General features: G+C 42.3%; 1 protein-coding gene across 6 annotated transcripts in view; it reads left to right on the forward strand.

Annotated features, from left to right (window-relative positions):
* Positions 1-20,344, forward strand: part of KATNAL2 (katanin catalytic subunit A1 like 2) — an 88,319-nt gene that overhangs the window by 55,597 nt on the left and 12,378 nt on the right. For 3 of the 6 annotated variants that reach the window (XM_027118438.1, XM_027118435.1, XM_027118440.1), the window contains 7 exons: positions 1,397-1,495; positions 1,705-1,782; positions 4,636-4,734; positions 7,116-7,179; positions 7,378-7,496; positions 13,020-13,111; positions 15,257-15,367. In XM_027118438.1, coding sequence (XP_026974239.1) covers positions 1,397-1,495; positions 1,705-1,782; positions 4,636-4,734; positions 7,116-7,179; positions 7,378-7,496; positions 13,020-13,111; positions 15,257-15,367 — 662 coding nt within the window. The remainder of the gene's footprint in view (positions 1-1,396; positions 1,496-1,704; positions 1,783-4,635; positions 4,735-7,115; positions 7,180-7,377; positions 7,497-13,019; positions 13,112-15,256; positions 15,368-20,344) is intronic. The other 3 variants (XM_027118436.1, XM_027118437.1, XM_027118441.1) reach the window with 3 other exon arrangements.

Raw genomic sequence — 20,344 nt, forward strand, 5'->3', positions numbered from 1 at the left:
TGTGTGTCTGGAGGGGAACTGGGAGCATCTATCTCCCTGAAATCAAGGGGAGCCGCTTCATGGGCCAGAACTGGCTCCTTTTAGGCCCTCGATTATATGGGTGATTCCTGGGGGTGACACATTGGAATCACTGCTGCCCATGGAGAAATACTTCCCTGCTCACCGTCACTACCTATGTCACGTTTTTGGTTACTTGTGTGCCCAGCAATGCTGCTCTCATGAACATCTCATGTTAATGTGAATGGATGTTTCTGATCAGGTCAAGGAAGGGACTATTTAACCCAGCACTTAACCTTTGAAAGAATCTGGCTATAAATTCTCTTTGCAGCAGAAATGTCCTCAGGGTAAACTGTGGACGGTTTTCTCCCTAGCATTTCATAAGCTGAATGAGGGCATATGGTCAGGGGCCTATCTCCAAAATGGGTCTTTCATCACCATCCCAGAGCCCCTAGCTTCATGATTCCCAGGCCCCCGTGCAAATTTTGTAGATGTGCTGTTTCCAAAGGCACTAGCTTTGGAGTCAGCCTGCCTAGGTTCAAAGCCCAGGTCAGACCTTCCTGGCTGTGAACCTTGGGCAAGTTGTTTAATCTCTCCAAGCCTCATTTCTCTCATCTGTGAAATGGAAATAATCATAGTGCCCACTTCCAAGGTCATAATGAATGGAGTGCCTTAGTCTTACACCCAGCACATAATAAGCACTCAGTAAATGTTGGCTACTGTTACTGTCTTTTATTTTTTACAGGCATCCTTGCTTTTTCATTCTGCCTCTAGGGGAGACAGAAGGAGTATGGGTAGGGGAGACAGATATCTGGGTTTGAATCCTGGTCTTAAATAACTTGTTAGCTGTGTGGCCCTGGGCAGATCATTTAACTTCTCTGGCCTTACCTCCACATCTGTGAAACTAGGATGCCATTCCCGACTAGCAGAAGTGTTAGAAGGATTGGAAATAATCCTCACAAGTACCTTGCACACCTGTTTTGTGCCAGGCAGTCTCCTGAGTGGTAAATGTACAGTGTGGTCCATAAATAGGAGCTATTAATATTCTTGTGCCAGTGAAGTCTTCCTGCGTGTGGAATGTTTAAAAAGGATGAGACAATACAGGGGAAGTAGACATGTAGGAAGCAGATGGTGTGTCAGGAACTGACAAATGCTTGGGAATTTTATCCAAACCAACTCCATTCTGAAGAATTTCTTTATAACTTGTTTCTTTTTCCTAGAGTGCCCCAACTTGATGAAATCATCTTGTTCATTATTAGTGCAGTTTCTTTTTGAGGCTTTAAGTTTGCACTACATACCAAGGCACATAAATGTGTTTTAATTTAATGAAACTGAGCTATTAAGGTTAGTCTCCCCTCATGTTTTAATAGCCGTTTCAATAACTGTTACTCCCTTTCAGGGCCAAATCATTGACTTCCGAGGGCTGCTCACAGATGCCATAAAAGGAGCAACCGGCAAACTTGGCTTGAATAGCTTCGACTGTAACCCAGACCCTTCAGTAAGTGGCTAAGATGGGACATTCATCTTATAAACTGCCAAAATCCAGATGAACTTTGGGAATATAATTTTGAGTCCAGAGAAACCTTGAGATCAAGTCAAAGTTCATAGCAACCTGCCACCATTTGTGTCCTGGAAGTCCGTGCTCTGTTTTTCTTCCCAAGTGATGAAGTAATATTGTAACGTTAGGCTTTCTATTCCTATTGTCAGGAACGATTGTTGAAACCTCTGAGTGCATTTATTGGCATGAACAGTGAGATGCGAGAATTGGCAGCCGTGGTGAGCCGGGTAAGATCTGATATTCAATTCACAAATTTACGGAGGCGGACTGGGGCTCCTGGAGCATTGTGGGCTGCTTCTTTTATTAATAACAATAAATATAATCATTTATTTATAAAGTGCCCCCACTTGCAAAGGCACTCATATTGTTTAGAGGCACAATAATGCATGATGAATCAATTATAGAATCGTAAAATTACAATATAAAAAGCCCACCATCTCACTATAGAGGCCAAGAAAACCCAAAGAGAAAAAGACTTAGAGTGGAAGGGACAGGTGAAAGGGTTTAGAGCCGAGCCAAGACTTAAGGAAAGAAAGCCTCTCAGAGAAGGAAAGAGCACGTCTGCGTCTTGTTTAAACAGTCGAAGCCTAGAAATAGAGATGTTGGGAGTCTGATTTCCTAACTGGAAATTTTCATGAAGAAACAGATTAGTAGGAAGGATCTTACCATCCAAACTACTGATTTTTCAAGATTGGCCTCCGGGACCTAAAGACAGTGAAGTTTAATGGTTAACGACACAGGCTGTGGAATAGGTTGACCTGGATTTGATTCCTAGATCCTCCTCTTTCTAGCTGTGTGACTTTGGGCAAGTTCCTTGGGAATAGAATAGATTCCTGAGTTATAGGAGGTTTTTCTAATTTCCAGTGATCTTGTATTTAATGAAAAACTGAAACCTAGACAGGCTCAGAGAGATGTTTAAAATGATGCAAGAACTTTACATCTGCTCTGAGGTCATTAAGGTCTCCCAGGTCTCCTTTCAGCCCAGCATTTGTCCCCTGCACGCCTCTGATGTGTCAGGCATGTGCTGGTGGCTGGAAACACAAAGGTGAACGACTCAACACAGTCCTTGCCCATAAGGGATTCTCGTCCCACGGGCAAGGTGCACTTCAGGAGCATAACGGATGGGTATTGTTGCGCCAAGGAGTGGGGAAAGTGTTAGGGAAGAAGATACGCAGGAAACAGCCACGTGAAAAAAGAATAGAAGAGGGTGGGGGGAGGCGTTCTGGGCAGAGGTGCAGACCTGTGAAATTGTAGCGCTTGTGCAGTGCTTCTCAGGAGCCACCTGGGACGCAAGGAATGGTGGGAGATGGGCTGGAGAGAGAGGCCAGGGTTCCTGCATGTAAGGGTGCTGCGAACAGGACCCAGGGCTGGAGTCAGTCTGTGGGAGACTGGGAATCTTCGAAAGTCGTCCATCAGGAGAATGGGGCAATCAAATGTACTTTTAGACAGCTTGTTCTAATGACAGTGTGGAAGGCTATCAAAGACATGGAGATAGGAAGACCAGCTCTGAAGTTATTGCCAGTGAGAGGATGAGGGATCGAGCCAGGCTGTGGTAATTAGGATGCATAAGAAAAATATTTTTATACCCCCAAATCAATAGTCTTGTTAGTGTTTTTGCAAAAGGATACCAGGACTAGTGATAATAAAGTTGTAGAGTAGAAGTGGCCTGAAAGGATTCCATTTGGAACCCTTCCCACAGTACAGTGGGAGGCAGTCGTGCAGACCCTGCTTGAATGCTGACAGGGATGGGAGCTCACCACCTCCTGAGGCAGTCCTGCTGAGTCTTGAGAACTTTTGATTGATGTAAGGAGGGACTTCCTACTGGGAGCTTAAACAGTACCACGTGGAATTCAATGTCAACTCTAGAAGAAGGCAAGGAATACTGCTATTATCTATGGATGCCTTGAACTCCAGGGTAGTTGAATCCCCACTGTGTGCCAAGCTTTTCCTAAGAAAGTGTGGTAATAAGAATGAGTGGGTGGTCCTTTAAAGACAGGGTGGTTCTCCCAAGATTTTGGAAGACTGAGACCTTTGTCAGCTCACCCAGGAATGGATCATACATACATCATACACCATGAAAATCACCTGCATAAATAGTTTCTCTAATAAAATTTGTCACTTCTGGTGAAGGGAACTGGGAGGATGGGGGACAGAAGTGGAGGTATAACATCTCACCAGAATTTTAAAAATATGTTTGTATATTTTTGAACCATGTGCATGTATTATTTATTTAAAAATTAAATAAATATAAAAGTAGTTTCCAGATTGTTCTGTAGTCACTCAGAATGACTTTGGAAAAGAGGTGGGTTTTTTGTTTTGTTTTGTTTTGTTTTTGGCCGTAACACTCTAGACATTCAGCTTGCCCAAAACAGCTCCTACTGAGAAAGGCCCCTGAGTGACTGTTCTGATCATCTAGCGAAATTGAAGTTTGGAAACTGTAAATTAGTATCAGTAAAAGCTACCTTAATTGATTACCCTCAGTGGTTGCTACAGGGCTTTGCTATGTGAGGGGAAGACTTTCGCTTGGTTGTTGGCTTCCTTGGATTTTGTAGAAGCAATTGCTCCTGATGGAAGCAGGGAGCGATCACTAGGGGAAAAGAGAAATTGGTTTCAGAGGAGCGTTCTCTCTTTTAGGCAGCAAATTACGAAAGTGTTTTCGAGATCAAGGAGTAAGAGAGAGGGCAGGCAACGGCTAGGAACTATGTTTCAGAGTAAAGCTAATGTAATTTGTAGGCATATTCTGTAGCTTCTTTGATTACGGTTGTAAATCAGCATGGTTTGCTATTGACCGAAGACAGGTATAGTCCCTCATTAGAAGATTTTTTTTTTTTACCCTAAAAGTACCATATTATATCAGCAATGTCTTCTTCAGGGAATATCACTGAATATTTTCATGACATCCCTTTGGTGAACTAGCCTCAGATTACAATGTGTATATATACACATGTATCTAATATGAAAAGTGTTTATCACAAGCACTTTATGTCCTATTGTAAGTCAGGTATTCTGCTGCTCCAGTGTTTATTACAGCTGTGGAGGAGAACATTAGTTTTAACAAAATGATCAAATGTGCATTGCAGGACATTTATCTCCATAATCCAAACATAAAGTGGAATGACATTATTGGACTCGATGCAGCCAAGCAGTTAGTCAAAGAAGCTGTTGTGTATCCTATAAGGGTAAGGATGGGAAGGAAACCTCTTGGGAGGTATTTCTGTTCATTATCCATTGGACAAGCTATATGTCATATACCCATCAGGAAGAGAATGACAGGGTGCTTTTCTGTCCACAAATTAACTTTTTGCCTGTGTCACAATATTTTGTCAACACTGGAGCACCAAGGCTCAGTCCATTCTAGGCAATTTGAAATCATGTTACATATTGGGTGAAGGCAGGTGTCTGCTCTAAGAGGTAATTTAAGATCTACGACTCTATAGTATATATGATTTGTCAGTTACTATAGGTTCAAATCAGCCTGCCTCCCTAAAAATATTTAGAGTAGAAATACCTGCCATAAGAGAGAGCATCTGACTTTGTTTGCATAGATCTTCCCCCTGCCCCCAACACCCCCGTCATTGGGGGCTTTGCTTTCAGCTGGTTGTAAAGACTAGACAGGCCCTTCCAGGGCACTGGCCAGTAGAGCCATAGGGCTGTGCTCAGCTTATTCCTGACAAAGTTTTGTGCAGAGTGGCTCACTAAATAGGAAGAAAAATAGAAAAACAAGACTCTTCATGTTTGGTTTACAACAGTGGTGATGAGAAGGTCAGTGTACCACATGGCTTTTGCTGTATAACAGACCACCCCAACACTTAGTGCCTTAGAATGACAATCATTTATTTGTTTGCAATTCTGTGGGTGGGCTCTTTGGGCTGGGCTTAGCTGGGCCAGTTTGGCTCTTTTCCACGTGATGTTGGTTGGGCTCACTCACACGTCTGGGGCATCAGCCAGGGTGGCTGGAAAAGCTGGAAAAGCTGTGAAAGCTGGGATCACCAGGCAGCTGAGGCCTCTCTCTGCCTCTCGTCCTCTGGCAGGAGAGCCCAAGTCTTGCTCACACGGTGCAGAGAGTTCCCAGACAGAAGCAAGATAGGGCAGGACCCAATCCGTGAGCCTTTCCCGTGTCTCTTCTCATATTCCGTATATTTGCTCGTCTCTATTTTCAAGTCTCTTCTTCTGTTTGCTAATGTCCCACTGGCCAAATTCACAAGGCAAAATCCAGATTCAAGCGATAGACAGATATCCTCTGCCTCTTGGTGGAAGGAGCTGCAAATAATTTGTGGCCATTTTTTGTAATCTCCTGCAGTTAGGATCACAGATTTACTTTATTGAATAACCTATTTATTCTTACCACTGGGCCCTTGCAGCCCCTGATTTTTGGATGCTTCTTTTTGAATGGGACAAAATCAGTAAATTTGGACTGTCTTCCCTTTCTTCCTTCCTGTGTTCAGACATGGGGGTAAGAAATATACTGGTGTTCAGAATTAGTGGAAATGTATTTATTCCCTATTTCCTCTGAGTGGCTCTATTGTACAAGACTTCTTGTACGAAAGAATAGAACTGCCCAATCAGACTCTGGTTGTGTTATCTCCATGGTATTAGAAGTTCCACATGATGTCAACATTTTGACATTAGCATCAGCAAGAAACTAATAGCTAGTTATAATTTTACTATTATTTTTCCTTCTCCTTGGTTCTCTATCAACTCCAGATGGCTTGAGTTTGAACTAATGGGAGAGACTCACTGAAAGTCCACGCATGTCCTGTTTGGAGTCAGTGTCTCATAATGTATTCTGCACTGAATGTTCGCAACTTCCAAATCGGGCTTCACCATAGCTTTGAGCTTTATTCACATACACTTTTGTATGTTGGTTCTAGTATGTATCTTAAAGAGCATTCCTGCTTCACAACATTCAAAAGATTGCCAGATGCTCTGCATATATGTCGAACTCTGGGGGAAATGATGTTATGCATGTGAGAAATGACTATTGAAACGGAGAGAAAAGTACCTACATATGCCTTTCTTCTCCTTAAAATAACTGCTCTTTTAAAAAGTGACAAAAATTAAGCCATGCATCCTATCAAGTGTGAAAGTAAAATTGGGATAAGATATATATATATATACATATATATATGTGTGTATATATATATATATATATATAGAGAGAGAGAGAGAGAGAGAGAGAGGGAGGGGGAGAGAGAAGGAAAGAAGGAAAAAGCCAGCCTTAAAAAAAGGAGGGCCTGGGCTTCCCTGGTGGCGCAGTTGTTGAGAGTCCGCCTGCCGATGCAGGGGACACGGGTTCGTGCCCCGGTCCAGGAAGATCCCACATGCCGTGGAGCGGCTGGGCCCGTGAACCATGGCCGCTGAGCCTGCGCGTCCAGAGCCTGTGCTCCGCAACGAGAGAGACCACAACAATGAGAGGCCCGCGTACCGGAAAAAAAAAAAAAAGGAGGGCCTGACGCAGAGTTGCGTGTGTTTCACCCTAGCTCTCCTAGCTTGCCTGAGCTCAGGGCGCGCAGGCTGATGTACCAATACTAAACATCATCCTTGTTCCTTGCTCCCATAGTACCCACAGCTGTTTACAGGAATCCTTTCCCCCTGGAAAGGACTGCTGCTCTACGGACCTCCAGGTAAAGGGCTTTCTGTTTTGGCCTTGGTATGAAGCGTGTGTGCAGAGGACGGGTTGCCCCATTTGTCCTTACTTCAGGGCTGGGGCAGTGCTTGCTGAGTAAACACCTCCTGTTTTGCTTGTGTGACTGCCTTCCGTCTGCAGGCAGAGGAATGGAGCTCGAGGGCCGCTCATATATTTTACCCACATGTGATTCTAGGTACAGGAAAGACTTTGCTGGCCAAAGCTGTGGCTACGGAATGCAAAACAACCTTCTTTAATATTTCTGCATCTACCATCGTAAGCAAATGGAGAGGGGATTCAGAAAAGCTTGTTCGGGTAGGGATTCTTGATTTTGGTTTTTTAGAATAAGTTCTGGCAAAATACCATGGTACAAAATGAGGTTATATCTTATTTGTTTTAAGTGATTTGTATGTTCAAATTTATCCTGGATCTTAATTACCAAAAACCTGGGAGGTAGATTGACTACTATGTGTGGCTATCAGTCATGCCCCTATCATCAAACATGATCTCCCTTCCTTTGGGAATTTGACCAACAGCCCTTTTGCAATTCATGCGACTTGGGAATAGAAGCTGGAAAAAATTGTCTCTGAAGTGGTCTATTATTTCTTCATTCAAGAAGCATTTATTATTAAGCATGTGCAGTATATTTAGTTAATAACATTTATTGAGAGGCTACTATGGTATGCTAGTCCCTATACTAGATACTCTAAGGAAGAATCAAGAAACTTAAAACTTAATTATTCTTTCAGGTGCTCTGAGCAACTTTCCTTTGCAGAGCCCATAGCCTGTAGGGATTTTTTTCTTCCCTTAAGAGATTGTTTCCATCTTTACAATATCTCATTCATAGTATATGGTATATTTTATATTATAAAATTTTACTATATCTTCCAGTCACCTTATGAGAACACTTGTTTTTTGATTTATGCCTCAGTGTAAGGTAGGTCCTGCTTAGAAATCCTGTTAAACTATTGCACTCTGTAGGATGACTGATAAGTAATCAATACAAAGTGGGTATAAATATGATATATTTTCTGAAAAGAAATTACTCTAAAATATTATGCTTAAATTACATTACTTTGGATAGACTTATTTTCAAAATATTGTGGCTTATTTGGAAGTGATAATAAAATACTTTTAAAGGATTGATTTACCTAAAATAACCTATTACTTATTACTTTGTGATTGTTCTCAAGTTACTTCAAATGTGTAAATTTTTATAAATTCTTATCACCCCTACCAGATTGTAATTCATGGAAATCTATGTTGACATCTTCTATTTCATTGTTCTTCATCTTGAGTCTAACTCAGTGCCAGACAGGGTTTAATTTTAGCTGCTTCTAAATTTATGGGTTCCATGTGATTCTAGTTAGCTAGATTTCAATTAGCTTAAATCCAACAAACTAGAATTCTTATCAGCATGAAGACTTTTCTCTTTAACATTCCATTTCTGCGTGATGAGGAACAACAAAACTTACAAGGTGCCCCCAGAATCAGTTTAGACTCATCTCCTGTTATGAAAAGTGGTGTTTTGTACTATGAGCACAAAACACTGCAAGGTGCTCGGAGGAAGATTCCCTGGACAAGACTCACCCAGGCAAAGAAGAAATTCAGATGTTTAATGAATATTCTGGTTTTTTTGTTTGTTTGTTTTCTGTTTGCGGTACGCGGGCCTCTCACTGCTGTGGCCTTTCCCGCTGCGGAGCACAGGCTCTGGACACGCAGGCCCAGCGGCCATGGCTCACGGGCCCAGCCACTCCGCGGAATGTGGGATCTTCCCGGACCGGGGCACGCACCCGTGTCCCCTGCATCGGCAGGCGGACTCTCAACCACTGCGCCACCAGGAAAGCCCTAATGAATATTCCTAACAAAGATTTAAACTAAATGGACTTTCTTGTTTAATGTTGAATAGCCAGAAAAGTCATTTAACTAGAATGCTCCATTCTGTGTGAGCATTTTATTTAACTCAAGTTTTCCTCTGCTTCAGTATTGTTTTGCTAGACTTCTAAGAGTTAGGAAATGATTCCGCCCCCAATTTTTTCCCCTTCCTTTACCATACATTTAAAAAGTAGCCTTTCAGGGACTTCCCTGGTGGCGCAGTGGTTAAGAATCCACCTGCCAATGCAGGGGACACAGGTTCAATCCCTGGCCCGGAAAGATCCCACATGCCACAGAGCCACTAAGCCCGTGCACCACAACTACTGAGCCTGTGCTCTGGAGCCCACAAGCCACGACTACTGAGCCCGTGTGCCACAACTACTGAAGCCCGCGCACCTAGAGCCCGTGCTCTGCAACAAGAGAAGCCACCACAATTAGAAGCGCATGCACGGCAACGAAGAGGAGCCCCTGGAAGAGTAGCCCCCACTCGCCGCAACTAGAGAAAGCCAGAAAGCCAGAAGGCCCAGGTGCAGTAATGAAGACCCAATGCAGCCAAAGAAAAAAAAGTAGTCTTTCTGAAAAAAAATAGTAAAAAAGACCCCTGAGCCTTCTCCCTGGAGGAAACTCCTACAATTGCTTTCCAGAACATTTATTTATATCTATGTTAACATCAACAACTGTATCTCGATCTCCCTCCTTTTAAGATACAAGTAGGAACATAGCACACATACTCTTCTGTACCTTGTGGGTTTTTTCACACTTAACAATGTAACTTGGATATTGTTCCACACTATTATAGATAGACAGAACATGTTTTTAATATGTCTGCATGACACTTCATTGCATGGTTGTACCAAAACGTGTTTAACCAATCTTTTCTTAATACACATTTAGGTTGTTTCCAGTCTCTTGCTAGTATGAAGAAAGCTACAGTGAAGAGTCTTTCTGTACACGTGTCTTTGCATATAGTGTAGTGTAGGACAATTTCTTAGAAGTAGAGTTGCTGGGTCAGAAGGAAAGAAAACCACTGATTGCCAAATGCCCTGCCGACAGGGTTGCACCAGCTTACATTCCCATCAGTGGTGTGTGTGTTTGCTTCCTCACACCCTGGCCAACACCATGTAGTATCCAAATTTAAAAATCTTTGCCAGTCTGATAGTGAAAGTAATAGTTAAGTGCTCAAACATGCATTTCTTTCATTCTGAATGAATTTGAGCATCTTTCTATAGGTTTAGAAGATATTCATATTTCTTATTTTCTATGAAATACATTTTTTGGATATTAAAAAATAATTCAAAAGGAAAACAGGACTTCCCTGGTGGCGCAGTGGTTAAGAATCCGCCTGCCCATGCAGGGGACACGGGTTCGAGCCCTGGTCCGGGAAGATCCCATATGCTGCAGAGCAACTAAGCCCGTGAGCCACAACTACTGAGCCTGTGCTCTAGAGCTCATGAGCCACAACTGCTGAGCCTGCGTGCTGCAACTACTGAAGCCCGCGAGTCTAGAGCCCGTGCTCTGCAACAAGAGAAGTCACCGCAGGGAGAAGCCCTTGCACCACAACGAAGAGTAGGCCCCGCTCGCCGCAACCAGAGAAAGCCCGCATGCAGCAACGAAGACCCAACACAGCCAAAAAATAAATAAATAAATAAATAAAGTAATTAATTAATTTTTAAGAAAAGGAAACCAGATAACTCTGCTAATGCTAATCTGGAAGGATCTTATCTTCTGTCCTTTTAGAAATTACTCTTATTTTCTGAGCTCCTGGAAAGAGCCTCACCTGGAAAACCTTGGTCATGCTGTCAAGATTCTTACAGTGAAGCTTTCAGATAAAGAAAGCCCTTCAAGGCCTTCCCCTAAATCAGAGACGCTTTCCTACCATTTGCTTCTCTTTCTATTCCAATTAAAGAGTTATTTATAGGGAGCCCGTGGTTGTTTCTCCCTCCCCTCCTAATGTTCATGTCTCTTAGGAGTGGATGCTATTGAGTAGCTGAGTGGTCTCGTTAGCAAATGGACACACCTGTTGCTGCTCACATCTTTCAACATTCCACCCTCCCCCAGTTGTGTGATTTAACTTCCTCCAAGAACTTCTGAAAATTTTAGACTAATGCTTCCCAAGCACTTACCCAGGGTTCTATATATTCTATATATTCTCTGGCAGTGGAAGGGTAGTGGTGTGGTCCATGTGGAGACATAGGCTCCAGACATGGTTCTCCTTCCAGCAGGATGTTTGGTCTTATCGAGGCTGTTGGTCTCTCTGCACTTCGGGGAGCTCCTTAAAAACGTGTAAAGTGTTCTAATATGCCATTTTTCATTGGGTAGATTGCTGCTGTTGTAATCATCCTTAATACCAGGTATATTTGAGCTTTTCTTTTTGTGACAGGAAGACAAATTACCTGCTGCTAATGAGTTGGTCTCTGTTGTGTCTAAAAAACATTTGTGATGAGTGTCCCGGCATTGACACTGTTCTCTTAAGCTCACTGGGCTGAGCCAGAAATAGGATTCTGTGAAAGGAAAACACTTGCGCATGAGCATGGAGGGACCACACACACACAAGCAGCGGTGAAGGTGAGGAGTTTCCCATTCAGTGACAGGGAGGCCTGTAAGGGACGACCTGCTACTACTATGAAAACCACAATCTGGCCTTTTCTGAGCCCTTCCCCTCTTATTTATTCTGTGATGCTTTGCTAGTGCTAAGTGACACAGAGAATAAATCTCCTATGCCTATTAAAGAACATCTATTCTTTTCTAAATCTCTAATGCTTTCTCTGATCAACCAGGGAAGAATTGTATATGGTGCTCAAGAGATTAGTTTCAGGGTTTTTTAAAAAAAGGTATAGTTTGTTTTTTTTTTTTTTTTTTTTTTTAGGTATAGTTTTTTACACTTTTTTCATCGCCACCACATCTCCCTTTAGAGCTCTCAATTTTGTTTTTATGGCTGTTCTTTTGCTGGTTGCTTTCCTGTTCTTATTCAGTCTATAATATTTTATTATGGAATGGAACATTTTATTCAATTGGGAATTGCCTTCAAGTACCTGAGCCTACCAAACAGCAGTGTTGGGGACCCCGTGGAGTAATTTGGGGAGCAGAAAGGGCAAAATTCTTTGGCCTTGTTGCCCATGACCGGAACTCTACCCTTTCTCTGCAGTTCTTCCTTCTGAGAATAACCTTATTGTCTCTAAGTGGTAAGGGAAAAAAAATTATTAACTGATTTTACGTATTCCAAGGCTTTTGTGTCCATGTGGAACATGTTATTGGCAGGGGGTCTCAAGGGTTAACTAACAAATTAGCTAACTAACTAACAAAGTTCAGGAACTGAGTTTTATCTTAAGCTCTCCCATTTATGATTAGTAACTTTAAAAATATAAATTTATGTATTTTTATTTATTTAGTTTTGGCTGTGTTGGGTCTTCGTTGCTGCGCGTGGGCTTTCTCTAGCTGTGGCGAGCGGGGGCTACTTTTCATTGCAGTGCGTGGGCTTCTCATTGCGGTAGCTTCACTTGTGGCGGAGCACGGGCTCTAGGCGCATGGGCTTCAGTAGTTGTGGCATGCGGGCTCAGTAGTTGTGGCTCGTGGGCTTAAGAGCGCAGGCTCAGTAGCTGTGGCGCACGGGCTTAGTTGCTCCACGGCATGTGGGATCTTCCCGGACCAGGGATCGAACCTGTGTCCCCCTGCGTTGGCAGGTGGATTCTTAAGCACTGCGCCACCAGGGAAATCCTATGATTAATAACCTTGAGCTAACCACTTACTCTCTCTGGCTGTAATTTTACCAAGTGGTAAATGGAAATAATTGGACCATGGGGTAGTGCTAGGGAGAAGTAACTGTAATGATTATAAAGTTATTGTGAAATAACAAAGTGAAGCATAAATGCTTAATATTACAGCTATCCTAAGCTTTTAATCTCTGGGAGCATCTGAGAACTTTAAGTATATGAATTAACAAGTGGTTGCGTTTCTCCTACCCAGGTGTTATTTGAACTTGCCCGCTATCACGCCCCCTCCACCATCTTCCTGGACGAGCTGGAGTCAGTGATGAGTCAGAGAGGCACGGCTCCTGGGTAACAGACAGGGTTTTTTTGGTCATCACTTCTCCCCTCTCGTAAGTGTGTTTGACGGTCGGAAGCCCATCGACATTTACCAGCAGAATGAGCCTATTAATAAGCCCACAGATTTTCTGCAGACACACGGAAAGGTCTTTAAATTAGATCATGTTAACTGAATAGCTGATTTAAATAGTTTTTATAACCAGAGGAAATGTCATTCTCCCTTGCCCTTTCCCCACAGAGTGGATTTCAGGCCTGAAGATCACCCAGCCCCTGATCCCAGGCTGCCATAACCATCCTGCTGGCTCCAAATAGCCGCCCGTGAACACCTCCTGGAGCCAGAGGGGCTGCCTGGGGGGAACGGGGCTGCCAAGGGCTACGCCCTGAGAGGCAGCCCTGGACAAGGCGTGTGAGACCAGGGAAGCCGCCACTTCTCTGTGACACCAGACTGTGGCTCAGCCGGACCGATTTTAAATATGTCACATATGTTATCTCTAAAGATTAAGTGTCCACTAATGTCCGCAGCAGGCAGAACACATCTCAGACTGTAATGAGGTTGTGTGTGTGTGTGTGTGTATGTGTGTGTGTTTTAAGAACACCTTTCTGTCTTCATCAGAGGTGTTTTTCTTTGAAACTTTTTACTAAACTTGGTATCCCTGGCTTGAAAAAACAGCTCTCAGGGAAAACTCAACACAGCTGCATTTATTGATGGCTTCTAATGGTCTATCATCAAGGCAGAACTAATATTAATAAAAAGTAAACTTATCTTGTTGGAAGTATAACTGGAATATAATTTATGAAATTTTACTTATTAAAAACCATTTTCCCAGCAGAGAAAAACAACCATCAAGATGCATCCAAGATGCATGGGATTCATGTCGTTGATTGAAATGCAACTGTTTCTATGGCTTCATGGGTGCTAGTCAGCCCCAGGCTAGGTGATCTGCCTCTCCAAAGGGGGCCTGGCGGGAACAGCTGCACGGGGGCCTGGCTGGGAGCCCACCAGGCCGCCCTAGTGGTCACTTCCTCTGCAATGCCCTGTGCTCCTGGCCTGCCTTACTGCAGTGACACTCGCCCTTACATGCACTCTGCCCATCTCCATCCCCAGGGCCCTCCACAGCTTTGATTGAGCTACTTTGGAAACTTCATCTACCAGCCTTGAGTGTGTCAGTTTCCTTGTCTGGAAGTTAAACACTAAAACGAGAGTCTTCAAAGGTTAAGGGAATAAGGGCAGGTGGTCTGAAGACTTTGGGGGTCATGTTATGTTAAAAGAATAGTAATTATGTGTAAATGCTAGATAAATATATAACGATATTTATATTTCCTCTTACATAGAAAGGGGCACAGTTCTTAAAAAACCCATAAGCCTAATTTGGGCTGCCACCATATACAGGCAGAGATGAGAAACTGAATGTTGTGTTGTGCTAGAAAGGCACTTTTTTTTTCCTTTTAACTTGATCTACATGAGAGCCTGCTGGAGCTGGTCAGGACTTTGAGCCAGTTTTGATTGTGCACGTCCTATGGTGTAGTGACCTCTTTCTTGGCTGGAGGGTCTCAGCAGTGAGGGTGGTGGGGAAATCAGAGGATGAATTTGCACAGAAAACTGCCTCTATTCTGCTGTGCAAGGAAAGCCTAGTTTCCGTGTCATTATCTTGTCTCTTATTAGAAGAGAATGAAATATTGTGTTGTGGTTCATCTCTTCTTGGACAGTTTATGTCCATACATTATACTAAAAGAAATAGTGTGTGTAAAGTACTTTCATGCCTGCTATATAAATGAAAAGGATTATTCTCAATGAAGCCATTTTTTAAAAGGGTAAATGATACGGCAGGTCGACACAGTGGGGCTGCCTTTTTTAATCTACTAGTGCCACTGTCTCCCCTTCGGTTATTTTCTGGTTCATTGTCAACCTTTGTTTTTCTTTTCAATATCATCATTATATTCATTTACTTCCTTTCTGTTACTGTTTGAAAGTAGTACCAATTGCTTCTTTTCTCCAACCCTGGGATGAGTAGCTCCTGAGAATGCGGCAGGGAAGGGGTTAGTTGTCAGAAGGGAACCCGGTCTGCCGTCACTGAGTCCTTGCTATGAGTGTCACTCTGGTCATGAAAGCAAAGACTCTGCCTCTTGGGAGCATCTCACCTTCTCGTCTTTCTCTAGGGGAGAGCATGAAGGAAGCCTGCGGATGAAGACTGAGTTACTGGTGCAGATGGATGGGCTGGCCCGCTCCGAGGATCTCGTGTTTGTCTTAGCAGCCTCCAACCTGCCATGGTAAGAGATCTAGAGAGTACATTCTGAATGCATTTTCATGAGCCACTGAGTACAGATGAAGATATTATACTGAGCACTTCAGGAAAAGTCCTCTTGTTTGGTTCCAGCCCTGGAAGATGAAGCTGAAGGCTTTCCTGGTCAAGTCCTCAATCCTTGCTACTTGTACCGTGAAAGAATCTGCCTGAACAGAAGGAACATAGGTCAGGGCTACCACTGACAATATTTAAAATGGAGATTCTGAGTTTAAAGCCAAATTATTAAATGTGTTTAAGCAGGGGTTTGGCAGAGAACTGTAAAATGCTAAAATCTGCAGGACTCAAAGAATATTCCAGAAATAACATGTTTGGATTTTAACATGTTAAAATTAAACTTTAAGTTGGGAGGAAAATCTTTACCTTAATGTTGTGCAATAAATAGGAAGCTAAATAATATCTAATTGAAAATATAATCTACTCTCAGAGTCTGTTATTCAGACTGTATCCCAGAGTAGTTTAAGACCAATTCTAGAAGCAGAATTGGGAAATAAGAGATGTTGACTAGAGAAAAATAATATCTACTTGGAGAGAATATTTTAAAAAATAATTATAATCCCTTTATAGTTACAAGAATATTTTCACATACCTTGTTTTTTTTGAGCTGCACATAAGACAGGAGCCAGATAAGGAAATGCTGCTCTTGCCATTTGCAGAGTGGGTACCAAGGTCAAGGGAGGTCAGTCCACCCAAAGTCAACATCCTATTTGCAGCAGAGCTGGGACTCGTGACGCTCTTCCCCTTCCCCTTCCCCCTACCTCGTCCATTTCTGTTTCTACATTCCAAGGTGAAAAGAGACACCCTTCTGCCCGTGCATGCTGATCATCTAGGCTCCCAGAGAAGTCGTCACTGGCAAGAGGTGATGGTGTTCATGTGTAATCTGTTATTTTAACTATATTCATAATTTCAACCCAGCTTCAACTCTTCTCAAATTTATAAGACTTTTCTAATGTGCTAAGGTGATCAGCATTTTACATTGTGAAGAGAGAGGTGTTTACACACAATGTTAAAGTTGAATCCACACAGAGAACCATCATTTAAATGTGGCGGTGAAATCCTTTAGAGAAAGAATCTCCATTCCTTCACCTGTTTGAAAGAGGGTTGATCATAACCTCTTTACTTATGACGCAGGGGGACCGTGAGAGTCAGCTGAGGAGGGTGGGTGAAAACTGGACAGCTTCGTGCATGGCTCCGGGAAGGGCTGTGCCCTGCAGGGAGGAATAGAGAGCCCTTACCTCCCAGCGAAACCTAGGGCTTAGCTGAGGAGGTTATAGCGCTGCCGCAGTTTCCCTGAGGTGATCAGTTGTTGGGAAACCTCACATAAAATGGTTCAGAGAGGAAAAACAAAAAGCTAGTAAGCAATCGAAAATAAAGAAGCCTAGAAGGGTTTTTCTGAAAGAATTGCCTCTCGTCATGTCAAATGGCAAATACATATGTGCTTTTGAGCTTGGATTCCTTGACATCACGGATTGCATCCTTTCAGCATATCTGGGAACCGGTAAGTCCTACCCATTCTTGAACGTCGCTGGGTTGAAAAAAAAACTTTTTATGATGAAAAATTCTAGACAAACACTAAAGAGAAAAGAGCACAATGAACCCACCATTTTCTAGTTTCCATAACTAGCATCTTGCCCAATTGATTTAATCTATTGCTGCCTCCTCTCTTGTTTTGCTGCAACATTTTAAACTGTATCCTAGATTCTTATGTTATTTCTCACATATATATACTTCAGCATACATCTTTAAAAAAAATAAGGACATTTTCTTACATTATCACAGTGTCATTATCAACCCCAACAAAATTAACAGTAATTGCTTAGTATCCTCTAATACCCAGTTTATATTCAGATTTCCCATATTGTTCCAAAAATGTCTTTTTACAGTTGGTTTACTGAACTGGTAACCAAACAAGATTTGCATTTTGTAGTTAGTTGTTCTCTTAAGTATCCTTTAATCTAGAACAGACTCCCTCTTTCTTTCCCCCACTTGCTATTGACTTGATTGCTAGGGAGGTTGTCCTGCAGAGTCTAAACTTTCTGGATGTGGCTCATTGTATGCTCATGGTGATACTTAGCTAGTTCTTCTTGCCCTTATAATTACTCTAGACTAAAAGTTAGATTGATTAGATTCAATTCAGGATTAATATAATTTTTTGGCGACATACTTCATACATGATGCTGAGTACATCACATTGCATCACATGCAGAAGTATGTAGTGCCCTGTTGTCCCACCTGTGGTGGTACCAAGATTGATCAGTGGGTTCAGGTGTGTCAGCCAGGTTCCTCTGCTCTGTAGTTCCCGTCAATGGTTGTAGCATCCATTGATGATCTTTGCCTGAATCATTTATTTCACTAGAGGTGTGATTCTATCATTCCTTCTGATTGATAGCTGGAATTATTCTCTACCATAGAACTTTGCCCCATCCAATAGGGTTATTTGGTTACCCTGAAATGTAGTTTATACTTGAAAATCAGAATTCTTTCTCTTTGATTTTTAGAGTCATGAGTTGTGCCCTAGCAACCTCCAGTGGTAACCAATGAGTCAGTCTCCCTCCCTCCCTCCCTCCCTCCCTCTCTCTTTCTCTTTCTCTTTCTCTCTCTCTCTCTCACCATGATCTCATGACTTGTTTGGTATAACATCATTAGTTTTTTTTTACAGCTTTATTGAGATATCACTCACATACCATACAATTCACCATTTAATGTGTACAATTCATGGTTTTAGCTATATTTATATGATTATACAATCGTCACTACAATCAATTTTAGAATATTTTTCTTTACCCTGAAAAGACACCCTGTACCCATTAGCAGTCATCCCTATCTCCCACCCCCAGCACTAAGCAACCACTAATCTATTTTCTGTTTCTATAGATTTGCCTATTTTTATACCTCTGAGTGCAATTATTATGGTAACTCTGTTTAATTGAGGAGCGACCAATCTGTTTTCCAAAGTCGCTGCACCATTTTACATTCTTACTAGCCATGGATGAAAGTTCCAATTTCGTCACATCCTCATCAACACTTGATATTCTCTGTCGTTTTGATTATAGTCATCCTAGTGGATGAGCAGTGGTATCTCCTCTCTTTGATTTGCATTTCCATGATGACTAGTGATATTGAGCATCTTTTCGTGTACTTATTGGCCAATTGCATATCTTCTTTGGTGAAATGTCTTCAAATCCTTTGTCCGTTTTTAAATTATTGAGTTATAAGATTTGTTTCGTCCTCTATCAGATTTGTAGATATTTTCTTCTGTTCTGTGGCCACTAGTCTGTCTTCCCTCCCTCCCTCCCTCCCTCTCTGAATTTTTTGTTCCTCTTTCTCCATGCCTTTGCTAAACTTCCCATGTCTGTCCCATTTCCCAAGCTCCGAGCCTTTCAGAAGACCCTGTAACTGGTTTTTCTAGAGCAGCACTGTCTAATAGAAATATAATGTGAGGCACACATACTTAAAAAATGTCTAGTAGCCACGTTAAAAATTATCAAAAGAAACAGATAATATGCAATTTTGATAACATATTTTATTTAACCCAATATATCTAAAATACTATCATTTCCATATATAATCAATATAAAAATTATTGTGATATTTACATTCTCTTTTTCATACTAAATCTTTGAAATCCAGTGTACACTTTATACTTAGGGCACGCTTCAGTTTGGACTAGCCTTGCTTCAGGTGCCCAGTAGCCACCTGTGGTCGGCAGCTACTCTGCTGGACAGGGCAGATCCAGAGACTGATTGTCAGCCCCCATGCTGCTGTGGCAGAGATTGATAACTGCCTCCCAATATATTTTTTTTTTTTTTTTTGCGGTACGCGGGCCTCTCACTGCTGTGGCCTCTCCCGTTGCGGAGCACAGGCTCCGGACACGCAGGCTCAGCGGCCATGGCTCACGGGCCCAGCCGCTCCGCGGCATGTGGGATCTTCCCGGACCGCGGCACGAACCCGTGTCCCCTGCATCGGCAGGCGGTCTCTCAACCACTGCACCACCAGGGAAGCCCCTGCCTCCCAATATTTACTTCATCCTTCTACTTTCATAACAGAACCCCAACTTTTGGATTCTATTTCTTAGCTTCCCCTTCTGTTAGGTGTGGCAGGGCCAAGCTTCTTTGTCATTTGCACAAGGTGACCCAGGCTCAATTTGAATATTCTGCTCCAGACCTGGAATCAGCCATTGATTCACAGAGCCCTGGTTCCCTTTAATGGGAAATATATTTAGAGATCACAGTCTCACAGTTATGGGTGTTCCTTGCTACTGGATTATCATTGCTTCCTGGCCTTTTGATTGGGCAGAGCTAGGAAATACATACCTAGTTTTAAAAAGAGGCAAATGATGAGTTCATACTAATATTTACCACTCAAATTTAAGATTACAAGGTTTTTAAATTATTTGATTTTATATTTGTGTCTTTTCTCTAATTGTGAACATTTTAGTTCTTAACAACATTAATTGTTATTCACTTTATCCTAATATGTAGATATATTTTATATTTGTGACTATAACAGAATTTTCAGTAATAATACCAAACCTATCATAACAGTAACATTTTGATGAAGAAAATGGTACAGACCTGGCATAACTAAGATGGAAGAGCTAATTCTGGATTTTTCATCTTCAGCACTCTTGACATTTGGGGCCAGAGAATTCTTTGCTGTGGGGCCTCCTGTGCACTGTACCATGCTGAGCAGCATCCTTGGTCTCTCCCCACTAGATGCTGGTAGCATCACCCCCCGTTGTGACCGCCAAAGAGGTCTCCAGACATTGCCAGATGTTCCCCAGGGAGGGGGGCAAAATTACCCCCGGCTGAGGCTCACTGGACTAATGGAAGGAATGACAGACATTATTTAGAAAGACATTATTTAGAGACAGACTGTCACATCCTCCACAAATAAACTGTCAAGTTTTTTTTAAGAACTCCATAAAATAACTGAACTTGGTTTA

This window comes from Aethalodelphis obliquidens, unplaced genomic scaffold, assembly GCF_003676395.1.
Source record: "Aethalodelphis obliquidens isolate GAN/ISIS:26980383/991018 unplaced genomic scaffold, ASM367639v1 scaffold19, whole genome shotgun sequence".
NCBI classification, from domain to species: Eukaryota; Metazoa; Chordata; class Mammalia; order Artiodactyla; family Delphinidae; genus Aethalodelphis; species Aethalodelphis obliquidens.